The sequence below is a fragment of the Rhinoderma darwinii genome, chromosome 5 (genome assembly GCF_050947455.1).
Source record: "Rhinoderma darwinii isolate aRhiDar2 chromosome 5, aRhiDar2.hap1, whole genome shotgun sequence".
NCBI classification, from domain to species: Eukaryota; Metazoa; Chordata; class Amphibia; order Anura; family Rhinodermatidae; genus Rhinoderma; species Rhinoderma darwinii.
In genome coordinates, this window is record NC_134691.1 from 298,964,912 (window position 1) to 298,978,579 (window position 13,668).

Here is a 13,668-nt window from a genome sequence, read left to right on the forward strand (position 1 = left end):
ATACCCCAATTCCCATAGATGTTAGAAAGCAGACCCCTGGCACATTGTAAAAATGCCACCCAGCACTTTACACTTATGGGCGCCTTCATTCAATTTTGCATCAAAGCGTAACGTTGTGTAAAAAAATGCATAAAAAGTCATGTTTGTGGCCAAAAGTCTGTCCAAGCAGAGCCTGGGATGCAAAACACCTCCTAAAAATAAAAGTTGAAGATGTGCAGAGTCCATAGAAGCCACTAATGCCTACAGTATGTCTGCATGCACATATCTTTTGATGGCAGGCTCCTCTTCTGGCTCCAGAAACCCATACAGACCAGGCCGAGGAAGCTATCCAGTTGGCAGAGACACCGGCACAGAATGCGCATGTTCATCATGGAGAAGCTGCGCTTGTTCTCCCCCCACCTGTACAAAGAGTCGTAAATCCAGGTAAGTCAGAAAATTTATTTTGTTATTCTGGATAGTTAAAGGGGTTCTCTTAGACATTGATGGCCTGTTCTTAGGATAGGCCATCAATGTTTGATCAGTGGGGGTCAGCACAAAGAAGGGGCTGTGGCGCTCCCATTCATTGGTCACCCAGGTACAGCGGCTGATCCATACAATAAACTGCCTGGAATTGCAGTTGCCATTCAGTTCTATTTAAGTGAATGGCTACCCTGACCGCTTCATTGTGCTAATCGGCAGGGGTCCCCCCTCCAATCAAAGATCGATGGCCTATCCTAAATCCCTGAGAACCCTTTTAACATTCTGAGAAAATATTACATTGTGATACCTGGTTAGGAGGGATTCTCCGCCTCCGAGAATCTCTTGCCAACAATGTAGTAATCTCCGGGTTTCTCCTGGCCGCCCTTGCCTGGATTATAATAATCTTTTGCTGTGGCCATTTCACATCGGCAAAATTTGCTTCATAATCACTTGCTCTGTTTTACGGTGGGTAGTTTATAAATTGTTAAATTGACATCATATTTTTCTACATTAGGATTTCCAGACAATTCTAACATTCAGGCGCCTGAGATTCCAGATCTTACAAAACTGCTGGATGTGACATCACCGGCTCTCCTCGATGTTACGCCGGATCTTTCAACAGGCACAGACGAGATCCTGACTGCTGAAGAGCTGAATGCTTATATTGGTATGTGCTATATTTAAATTGATGGCCAACATGGCAGATTAGTGGCCACCCTGCCCTCCTTCATGTCTTCTTGTCTTTCTGGCCTTGAACTTGTCTTACCCAGGAAGGTCATGGCATAGAATGTCACTGAAGTGTTTTTTAGAACCCTTTCAGCTCCGCAAAATCTTCAGTAGCATTTAATCATCTGTTGATGGAAGTGGCATTTAATATGACCATGGTGTTTTTATCTTCTGATTTCTCACCTCCGTTAAGTTTCATGGACACTAGTGAGAATACTTGGGCAGGCCTGGATAAATCTTCAGAACCAGCATCAACATGGTGTAGGGCCGGTCCGCACTTCAACCAGGGATATGCAAACCCGGCCTTACACGTAACTAAATGCATGTGATTTTTGCTGCAGTTTTACTGCGCTTGCTCATTTAGCTTCAGTCTGTTATTGCCATAAAACCGCAGCAAAAACATGTGTTTACTTGTAGTTTTGCCATGGTATTGTCTTGGGGCAGCTCTCTGCAGCACCATTACCACCCTATATGAATGTATTCAAAAAATTGTGTCGCAGGCGCTCCCCTCCACTTGCCTAGACGTCAGCACAGTCAACTCCACTATTTCAGTGGGCACAGCAGCCCTCACTCTTAGTCATCACAGCAGGGCCAAACTCTCCCCACCCCTTCATCAGCAGGCAGCAACAGTTAGCTGCCCATCCTGCCTAGTTACACCAAGGCCAACCCCCCTCATAGTCACAGCAAGTGCACCCCCTCTTAGTAATCAAAGCAAGGCCTCCCCCTACCCCCGCAACACAGTAAAACTCCCCCCTATTTCCCCCTCACACAGTAGAAGCAGAAGTAATTCCTCACCCCTTTACTGGTCATACCATGACCCCCCACACACTGTAGTCATAGCAGGACTGCCTCCCTTCCTTCTCAGTAGTCAATTGTAAAGAAAATAAAATAAAAAAAGAGGGATACTGTAGGCGCTGCTTGGTTGATAAAAGAGTGTTTATTGCATAAAAGCAAGGTAAACAGATTGCTACACGTTTCAACGCCGGACTGGCGTCTTCCTCAGTAGTCACATCAGGACTGCCCCCCATTTGCCCATCTTCCGCAAGGCCATGGTGACCAGGTTTTGTCCAGCCGTGCTTTTCTTGATACTGCAGCGTCATGCTGGAGCCAATGTAAACATTATATTATTAGATTTTGAAATTTCAATGTAAAATACTGGCTGCTTTTGCTCCAAGGTAGAGTTTCACATAAAAGAAGCTCTAGGATTCTTCTGCCCCCCCCCCCCCCCCTCTCCTCACTCAGAGATTTTGTTGAGAGGATACAAAGAACTTTATCTTTCAGGTTACACAACAATTCCCCTACTGGTCCCCCCCCCGTCCCCCCCCCCCCCGGTCTATATTTTACATTTCTTCTCCAAAAAATGCTTCATCTGCCCTCTAATAGTGTAGTAAGTGACCCATCCGGATTTCAGCCGGAGCTACAGATCCCTCGTCCCCTCCTGCATCTATTGCCAAGTAGCAGCCTGAATATATTTAGGCAGCTGCTTGGCAAACAGTGCTGGTGGCAAACTTAGGTCATAGCCCCCTAAAGGTGAATCCCCCTTTAAATGTCTGTAAGGTGAATTGTATTGTAGATCTGATTTTGTTTGTCTCAACACAAATAACCCCTTTAACATGACAGCAGCAGCTGCAGGAGAAATGTAGTATTACATGGCGGCCAATGTCCGTACAGGTGATACAGGGATAGGCCCGTATTTGTCAAATGGAGTTCCTTGTTCTCGGGTATGGGACCCCTTTTCCTTTAATAAGGCGTATGCACAGAGGGTTTGTCCAGATGGGACACCTTTTAAGTTGGGAGCAGTTTGCGGCCACCAGAATCTATTCATTTGATGAAATTTGTCCCATAATTTTGTCTTGAAAGGGGTTTTCTGGATACATTAAATACTGTAGGATAGGCCATTGATGTATGATTGGTGGGTGTCTGAAAGGGGTTGGTGTGTGGCTTGGATACATTAAATGCTTTAGGATAGGCCATTGATGTATGATTGGTGGGTGTCTGTTCTCCAGTACCCCCACTAATCAGCAGAAAGGAGTTGTGGCGCTCACTGGGTGGCTACGGTCCCCTTCACTGCAGTAACTGACACATAGCATAGTGTCCGGGGTCTTCAATGGAGAAAACAGAAGTCTCTCAGCGAGCCCTACACTCTTTCGCTTTCTTCTTTTTTTTTTTTTTTTTTTTAATTGAGTAATTTTTTATTAGAACACACAAGTTTTCACATGTTTTTTTTTTTTTTCCACAATACATGCACACACAAGAACAAAAAAGCACAAGCAGTACAAAAGAAATACACATTAACAAATAACACCCCCCCCCCCTCCCCCCCAACCTAGTACACCTGGAAAAGAATCCACCCCAATCCACCAGAATAACATGTCATCAAGCAATGTACCCCACCCAGCAGTCTTAAGCCTAGTGACAACCATCAGCAGTATGTTGAACCATAGCATATTCATACCGTCTCATTATATCCCTATATTTCTCCAACAATGTTCCTAAACATCCCCCTATCGCTCACTAACTCCACAGACGCTAGACACAAGCCATCCAGCCATAATGCCCACATCTCCTCAAATTTTTTTTAAGGTTCCCCCATTTTGAATATATAGGTTTTTCCATGGATACAAGCCAATTCACTTTGGCAACATATTCTACCCTTGTAGGAGGAAGCTCCTGCAACCATTGATGAACAATTCATTTCCTTGCCATGTATAGCAACCGAGCTACAGCCGTTCTAAATAACTCAGAACCCATGAGATGGGTCACATAGCCCAACACGCGCACGCACACAAACAGACACACGCACACAAACAGACACACACACACACACCGATTCATTAACTATCTCCACCACCTCCCTCCAGAATGTTTCCAGATGTGGGCATGACCACATCATATGTAAGAGGTCCGCATTATGAACCTTGCACCGATTACATAAAGGATTATCCCTCAGTCCAATGTCGAATAAGAACTGAGGCGTTTTATGTCCCCGGTGCAGAAGATACTTCTCGCTTTCTTCTTGGCAGTCAGGGTGCCGAAGGAACGACACCCACCAATCTGTGTTTTTTCCCCAGAAAAAAAAAACCTTTTTAAGCTTTTTTTTTTTTTTTTTTCCTTCAACATTGTAGTCTACCTATAGACTGACAGCTTCTCAATTTTTCTTTTCGAACAGAACAAGTGAAAGTGTCTGAAGTCCCGTCTCTTGATATCCCCATGTCACACTCTGTCTTGGATCAAGCACTTGCCGAACAGAACACTTTAATTTCCTTTGAGGATCTGGTTACCAACCCTACAGAAGACGCTGCCGCCGGTGACTCTCTGGATGAGGAGGACAATACCGCCGTTTTTACAGGCAATGACGAGAACATCACCGAAGAAGAATCCGCCACAGAAACGGGGGAAACAAAAGAAGAGTAGAAAGTAAAAGACGATCAATCTTATTTGGTCTTGCTGATCAATGAAATGCAAATTTGCATGTCAGCTTACCAGAAAATGGTTCAAGAGTTTATTATTATTTTTTCATTTTAAACAAAACTACAAGAATTTTATGCAAATGATATACATTTACAATTTAAATATTTTCCTCTGGAACCATAGCATAGTTGTAATCCTTATAGATTGCAGTTACTTACCACTGTATGTAGGTTTAATGTCACAGAACATTATATATGTTGCCCAGGTTTGCACAGCAGGACACTTCATTTAGGGCAGTGGTCTCCAGCCTGTGGCACTGAAGCTTTTGAGAAACTACAAATCCCAGTATTCCCTGATTACTTGTACCTTCCAGAGCATGCTGGGAGTAGTAGTATTGCAACTTCTAGAGAGCCACAGGCTGGAGACTACTGATTTAGAGTATAGGCAGAATATTACTAACATCTAGCACAGTATGGTCTCCTAGGATCCTGTGGTGTTCCCCAATCAGTGGATCAGGAGCCGCATGTAGATCACTAGCTGTTGGCAACTGCAGATACTATTGGGCATTCGTGGCTTCAGGGATATCATTACTAGAACCATATCACTGGCAGTTTACCCTAGGGTAAAATATATATCTTTGTTATATCATTAATAGGCACTTTCCCTTTTAATACTTAAGGCGGCTCAACACTACCTGTTGCGTATGAATGTGGCCTCTGCTGTAGGATGTAGAGGACCTCGGCGTGTGGCTCCTATTACTAGTCCTGCACTGCCTACAAGGAGACCGAGCTCGTCAAAGATCACAAGATTAGACCTTCGGACCTTTACCAGTATTGTGCGTATGAACGATGTCTTTTGCTTTACTGCTGTTGTGATCGGGCTCTTGCACATCTGGAGGTTGGCGATTATCTTGCTAGAAGTCCGCCGGACGCCTGAATCTTATAACTAGCAGGTTCGGGAGCTCCTCCGTCAAGGCTTCGGTATACTTTATCGTTATAGGACAGATTGCGTATTCCCATTAAGAACACTAGATAATGGTTCCTGGAAGAGATGCTATGAGTATGTGGACATTATCCTAAAATGGTTGGGAGTGACCATAAGCTTGTGACGGGATCTGATCTGATTTGAGTCTTACGTTAAACGTGAGATGATTTGTTCATTTTAAATTCTTTTGCTTTACATTTAGAGAATTTAAAGAAAATCATCTGGGGTTGATAATATAATTTAACGGTGTTTTATATGTTTTTCTTTTTTTTAATTGAAAGCGCATCCAAAACCTTACACTGCAACACTAGAGACTTTGTTGCACTTTATACTTTATCATACAATTAATAGCACAGAGAGTTAAAGTGCCTCTAGCCGGGGTTCTAATATGTAGAACGAGTCTTATGGCTGTATATTAGCTACATTTTCATAATTTCTAAAATACATAAACTACTTAAAGAGGCTCTGTCACCAGAATCTCAAATCCCTATCTCCTATTACATGTGATCGGCGCTGCAATGTAGATAACAGTAACGATTTTTCTTTTTTTTTTAAAAACGTTCATTTTATATATATATATATGCAAATGAGCTTTGAAATGGACAACGGTGCGTTTTTTTTTTTCGTTATGTCCAACTGGGCGTGTATTGTGTTTTTAACTGGGCGTGTTTACGTGTATGACGCTGACCAATCAGTGACCAGTCAGCATCATACACTCCTCTCCATTCATTTACACAGCACATAGTGTTCTTACTAGAACGATGTGCAGCCACATACACAAGTGTCCTGATAATGAATACACATGAAATCCAGCCTGGACGTCATGTGTATTCAGAATCCTGACACTTCTGACTCTTTTCTCTGAGATTTCCAGCAAGGGAAACGAAATCTCGTTTACCTCGTAATCTCGCGAGATTACGAGTGACTTGCTGCAATCTCAGAGAAAAGATTCAGAAGTGTCAGGATTCTGAGTACACATGACGTCCAGGCTGGATTTCATGTGTATTCATTATCAGGACACTTGATTAACGTTAATCTCTGTGTATGTGGCTGCACATCGCTGCTGTGTAAATCAATGGAGATGAGTGTATGATGCTGACTGGTCACTGATTGGTCAGCGTCATACACGTAAACACGCCCAGTTAAAAACACAATACACGCCCAGTTGGACATAACGGAAAAAAAACGCCCCGTTGTCCATTTCAAAGCTCATTTGCATAAATATAAAATAGCTCATAACTTGGCCTATAAGGAACGTTTTTTAAAAAAAAAACACGTTACTCTTATCTACATTGCAGCGCCGATCACATGCAATAGGAGATAGGGATTTGAGAATCTGGTGACAGAGCCTCTTTAAAGGGAACCTGTCACCAGCATTTCACCTATTAAACCAGCAATACCTGGTGGTAGTGGGTGTAAAATCATTTCTATATGACCTATAATTGTCTTCTTAGTCGGCTCTGTAGCTTTAGTATTCAGTTTTGTAGTGTTCCCACACCGTATGCTACTGAGCATTAAAGAGTCATAAATGAGTTCGAAAAGAGTCCTATCTTCATCCCTCAAGCCTTTCTGAGTTAACGCCTCATTACTTTTGATTGACAGCTCCTCGCCTCCTCACAGCACACACGAAAACCCGCGCTTGCGCATCGATGTTCTGTTCTGGTGCGTGCACACAACTGGACACCATAGCGGCACATGCGCAGTAAATAGATTTGAGGGAAGGGCATCGGACCATACATGACAGGTGCGTGCGCGCTATCTCCGATGAAAATTTGGCATTCAGGGAGGGCCAGTTTTCGGCGGTGGGCGGGCAAAAGAAGAGCAACGAACAAGACTGATGCATTATTACCATAAAAGGTGCAAAATGTTTGCAGACCGTTATTTGCAATCGGCAATGAACTTTTGACAGCAGCAGCCAGCGAGGGGTGAGTATGCTGGTGACCGGTTCCCTTTAAGTTGTCGGTACTGGGAAAAAAAAATGTCAACCTGGAAAGACTGTGCCGTGGGGCCCTTTATGATGTCCATATTCCCTAATAAGACATATGAATAGGGATTGTCCTTATGGGACAACCCCTTTTTAAGCCAAAACTTTGTTTTTAGACATTCATCCATATGTTGTACAGCTGTGACTAAAAATGCACACCCTGTCATGGGCATTAAAATTAAGAAGTCACTCGGGTGTCATTGGTATTTTCAAAAATGTCTGGGTTGCTTGATAAATATGGTACACGGCACCTGCAAAAAATTTTAGGACTTCAGTTTTTAGCTTGTGACATTCGAGAAAATGTTTTACGACTAGAGAACTGCTCCTGAGTGTGCTCGTCAAAAATTGCAGGGTATTCATCACCATATCCTCTAACAAGGTGGACACTTGTGAAATATGGTGCAGGCTACTAGAAAACACCAGGGGGCGCTTCTCACTGTCCAGCGCAGAACTACTGGAGCCTTTCATAACATTTTCTTTTACCCACATAATGATAAAAGTCCATTGTGATGGCAGAAATATTGAGGGGGGAGAGTCAATAACGTTTCATTCTCTGTAATATAGTCATTCATGATAAATCTCTCCTATTGTTACTTGAGGCTAAGATGGTGTTTTTATCATTTCGCACATTTTCATGTAATGTCTAGAATTTATTTTACTTAAATATCCTTATTAAATTCCAGATCTAATTATTTTTATAGTGTAAAGCTATAGAAGGTGGGAATTCAGAAACTATAGTACCAGTTTTCTTCTGCTAACCTGTATTTTTATGGACTGCTGTATTTTTTTCTGCCTGTACTATGTGTACCATAAGATTACCGAAGATGTTTGTTATGATCGGGTATAATTTCTTGGGAATATAAATTGTACATAATAAGTCTTGTTATATTCAGAAATGTCAGTTCTTCTATTTGTAAGAGGTTGTACTACAGTGATTTGGGGTTGGTTGACTTTAATGGAAAGCTCCAGTCTAAAATAAAACAAAATATGGATTTCAGTGTCTAGGTCTTCATTCCATTAATAGAATATGTACAAGTTAGCGATCACCCTGGCAGTTGTTTAATTTCCAGTTAAAAATTGCCATTAAATTGACTCTCCAGTCGCCCTTACTGAAGCTTGGTATATGCGTGACAATTACCTGATGTTCATCTTTTCCTCACTGGTGGTTTAGTAATAAGTGCTCTTTAATCATTCTAGAAACCAGACTTCCTGGTGAGCCTGGAAGAGACTTGTATTTATACACAGCAGCCAATCGGAGGCAAAGTAGCAGCCTGAACCAATGATGAGACGGGAGGTGTGTCTTTGACTACCTCAGACTCCCTGTAGGCGCTGTACTGAAGCTGTAGTCGCAGATAAAAGCTCTGCCATAATGTGTCAAGCAGCAAGCACTAAGTAAAAAATATATATATATATATCAGGTTTCACCTATAGGTACTTACATATAATTTTTTAGCTCATGATTGAACTTAAAAAAAAAAAAAAGCAGAAAACAAAAACATTACACAGGGGTCTTAACAACTAAATATAAGATCAGATTTTCTCTTTCGCTTCCATTCTTTTTGTGAGACTTTGTTTCTGTTTTTTCAAAGAACTTAGCGGATATATTTTTCCATGCTTCTTATAAACGCAACCAAATTTCAGGTTCGAGCTCTTAGAATCCAAAGCCATGTTGGGAACAGTCACAGGAAAGCCTTAGGCCTCAAGCACACTTCAGCGGGCTATATGTTTTTTTTTTACTGGATAGCACACTAACCCATTCATTTCTATGGGGCCATGCACACTTCCGTTATTTTAACGGTTCCGTGCGTCCGTTCTGTGAAAAATAGAACAGGTGCTACTCCTGTCCGTTTTTCGCTGATCAGTCTCGACCTTTCTATCCATTTAAAACAACAGACTGCACACGGAAGCCATCCGTGTGTGTGGTCAGTGTTTCACGGATCCGTGTTTCACGGCTGTACGAATAGCAACGGATGTGTGCTCGAGGCCTTAGGCCGGGTTCCCACGTAGCGTAAACGCTGCAGAATTTCCGTAACTGAGTTCTGTGAGGAAATTCAGCAGCATTTACAATAGCACCAAAGTGGATGAGATTTAGAAAATCTCATGCACACACTGCGGAAAAAAAATGCAGCGTAAACGTTAATTGACCTGCAGTGCCGAATCATATTCCGCAGCATGTCAGTTTATGCTGCGTTGTTGATTGTCTGTTGCAGCTTTTCCTCATTGAATTCAATGGGGATGCAAAACTTGCAACAGAAAGCCAAGTGTTATGACTTTTGCAGCGTATTTGCAGCGATTACACCACAAAAATCGCAGCTACGGAAAATAAACATACTTACCCAGAATGCCCTCTATCCTGCAGTCCGGCCTCCAGGGATGACGTTGCATCCCAAGTGACCAGCAACGTCATCCAGGGAGACTGCAACGGACGTCAGAGGAGGGAGGGGGTAAGTATGAACGGCTTTCTTCCGCAGCGGATATTCCATTAGAAAAACTGCACCATAATGCGGTGCGATTTTTCAGACTGAATGTACTGCGGGTTCCAGGTTGGACACTCTGCGTGATTTTTACGCAACGTATCTGCCCCTTGGCAACCCGGCCTTACCCCCCAAGAAAGCCTTTGGTTTTCTACATTCGCATAATGGGATCTGAGCCCATTTCCAGCTCTAAATATACAGATCCCAGAGTGGAACGTATTACAGAAGAGCGAATAATGCATTTTCTGCTTCCCACAAACCAAGTAATCCCTTTGACAGTTCTTTTCCTCTGGCCATTCATGTGCTTATAAGAAATATCTGGAAGACCGCCAGGTTCACTTGGTTAGTTTCTCGTGTGAATGTGTTTCTTTGAAGTTACACATCAGTGGCTTTTTTGTTGCGTGGATCAGCTGTGAGGGCATCATGTACAAGGCGATGCCATGTGCACAGACCCTGTATGGCAGCACATGGAATGTTTTATGGCCCTGTAGGCGCTGTGTGTTTGTCTAATAACAGATTTATCATATGTGTTATGGATCCTGTAAAAAAAGAATCTGTGACTCCAGTAAGGACGAGCTTCAGGCTGGCGCTACATTGTGACTATAAAAACCAAGTGTGAATTGCATGAACATCACAGTTTACAATGCAACTTCTATTAATCCTTCATAAAAAGGTTGGAAGCAACTTTTTTTTTTTGCACAGGAAATAATTGAAGTGGCATTGCGACCGTTTTCGCACAAGTTTTAGTCAACCTGTAGCCAAGACTTACACGGAAAAAACGTCCATAATCCCTATTAGGACATGATAATATCATATGGGGGGGGGGGGTCCCCTGCTCAAGACCTCCCTCTATTTGCCAGAAAGGAAAGCCACTATTTCTTAATATGTATGAAGTGGGGTCGTATATTAGTTATTCAATTAATTTGTAGCCACACGTGTCATTCAGCAGCGTGATCCTCAGCGGTACGTTCTGATGGGGGGTGGTCCAGTTTAACAGCCCCTTTAATAACCCCTTAGTGACCAGCCCATTTTAGGCCTTAATGACCAAGCTATTTTATTCGTTTTTCTATAGTCGCATTCAAAGAGCTATAACGTTTTTATTTTTTCGTCTACATAGCTGTTTGAGGATTTGTTTTTTGCGGGATTAGTTGTGCTTTTTAATAGCACCATTTTTGGGTACATATCATTTTTAGATTAACTTTTATTAACCTTTTTGGGGGGGATTATAACAAAAACCTGAAATTCCGCCATTGTTCTATGCGTTTTTAAATTGACGCCGTTCACTGTGCGACGTAAATAACATGTTACCTTTATTCTATGGGTCGGTACGATTACGGCGATACCACATATGTAAAGGTTTTTTTATGTTTTACGACTTTTGCACAATAAAAACACTTGAACTAAAATTATTTGTTTTTGCATCGTTGCTTTCCAAGAGCCGTAACTTTTTTATTTTTCCATCAATGTAGTGATTTTTTGGGCTTGTTTTCTGCGGGACAAGACGTAGTTTTGAATGGTACTGTTTTGGGGTGCATGGGACTTATTGATTCATTTTTATTATGACTTTTTTGGGGGGCAATGGAAAAAAAATTGCAATTTCGCCATGGTTTTTTGTGTTTTTTTTTTACGGTGTTCACCTTGCGGTTTAAATGACATATTAACTTTATTAATGGAGTCATTACGGTCGCGGCGATACCACATATGTGTACTTTTTTTTTTTTTTTTACACTTTTACTAAATAAAACCACTTTTTATGGAAAAAAATGGTTTTATTTATTTTTTTACTGTACTTTTTATTATTATTTATTTCACTTTGATGACTGATTTTATTAGTCCCACTAGGGGACTTTACTGTGCGATGTTCCGATCGCTGCTATAATGCTTTGGTATACTTCGTATACCAGAGCATTATTGCCTGTCAGTGTAAATCTGACAGGCAATCTGTTAGGACGTGCCTCCGGCGCGTCCTAACAGGCATATGTCCAGGGCAGACCTGGGGGCTTTTATCAAGCCCCCGGCTGCCATGACACCCCATCGGAGACCCGCGATTGCATTCGCGGGCCGCCGATGGGTGACAGAGGGAGTGCACTCCCTTTGTAAACAAAGTTAAATGCCGCGGTCGCTATTGACTGCGGCATTTAACGGGTTAAACGGCCGCGATCGAAGTAAACTTCGATCGCGGGCGTTGGAGCAGGAGCTCAGCTGTCATCAGACAGCAGAGCCCCGGCTCCTGCCTGCACGGGAGACCCGTGCAGGACTTAGACTAGGCTGACGTGAAAAGGCGTCAGCCTAGCCTAAAGCCCATTAGTGACTCACGTGAAAAGGCGTATTGGTGGTCACTAAGGGGTTAATGGCCATTTTGACTGTAAACGAATTGTCTATTGCAAGATAATGCAGACGTCTTAATAAAGAGGAGTTAGTAGGTGATTCAAACATGGTAAAGGCGGTCTAACAATTCCAATGTCTTATTTCATTTGTTTTCTTGGACTATCAATCGATACAGATTTAAACGTGATTCAATTATTATTCATTAATGGGCAATTATTGATAATTTATGATACATGAGAAGAATCACTTGAAGGGTTAATACTGCATTTTTTCCGCAACGGATTTCGTTGCAGAAAACACGCAGCACATTACAGTAGCAGCAGAGTGGATGGGATTTGAACAAATCCCATCCACGTGGTGCGTAACTGATAAGCAGAAAAACTGCTCAGAAATTGACCTGCGGTGTGAAGTTTTATTCCGCAGCACGTCAATTGTATTTGTGTAAACGCTGCTTATTTTTCGTCCGATTTCCCCATTGAATTCAATAGGAAGGTAAAACCCGCAAACCATTAGCAGATGTTGCGTTTTTTTTGCAGCGAGAACGCAATTCAGAAATAAAATGATACCCAGAAGTCTGGCCTCCTGGGATGACATTTAATCCCATGTGATTGCTGCAGCGGTCACATGGAATGAAACATCATCCCAGGGCTGCAGAGCGTCTGACGTCTAGACGTCGGAGGGACGCATCGCCATGGTAAGTATCCTTTTTTTTTTTCTGTGCAGTTATCTGCAGCGGACATTGCGGCCTGAAAACTGCACCGCAATTTGGTGCGTTTTTTTGGCTGGAATTCCCTGCAACACTCAGGGTGAATATGCTGCGCGTGTTTATGTAGCATAACTGCCCTGTGTGAACATACCCTAAGGGTCCAGGAACTGGGACAAATCAATGTCCAGTGTAAGGCCCCATGCACACGGCCGTGCCCGTAATCACGGCTCGTGATTGTGGGCACAGCCGCCCGCCCGCATTTTCGGGACGTGCTCCCATACTAAGCATGGCTCGTAAAATGCAAAAGAACGGACATGTTCCATAATTTTTGGAACATTTCTACGGCACGGACACCCATCCGTAGCGATTCGGAAAGGTGTCCGCGGCCAATAGAACTGAATGGGTCCGCAATTACGGAGAGTTTTTATGGTCGTGTGCATGGGTCCTTACCAAGTATAAGCTACTGTTTTGTTGGAAAGTTGGCTGCATGTGCATGGCTGACTTTCCACTGAAATCAATGGGAGTTCTTGAAAGTGGATGAAATTTTAGCAACTCTTAACCACACACTGCGTAAAATCTCTGTGCAGAACTTTCCA

General features: G+C 42.6%; 1 protein-coding gene across 1 annotated transcript in view; it reads left to right on the forward strand.

The window, feature by feature from the left end:
• GORASP1 (golgi reassembly stacking protein 1) overlaps window positions 1-6,066 on the forward strand; it is a 31,478-nt gene extending 25,412 nt beyond the window's left edge. Inside the window, exons 7-9 of the mRNA XM_075827340.1 lie at window positions 279-423; window positions 974-1,126; window positions 4,355-6,066. Of these exons, the coding sequence (XP_075683455.1) occupies window positions 279-423; window positions 974-1,126; window positions 4,355-4,599 (543 nt within the window). The 3' untranslated portion in view covers window positions 4,600-6,066. The remainder of the gene's footprint in view (window positions 1-278; window positions 424-973; window positions 1,127-4,354) is intronic.
• Window positions 6,067-13,668: the final 7,602 nt, after the last annotated feature.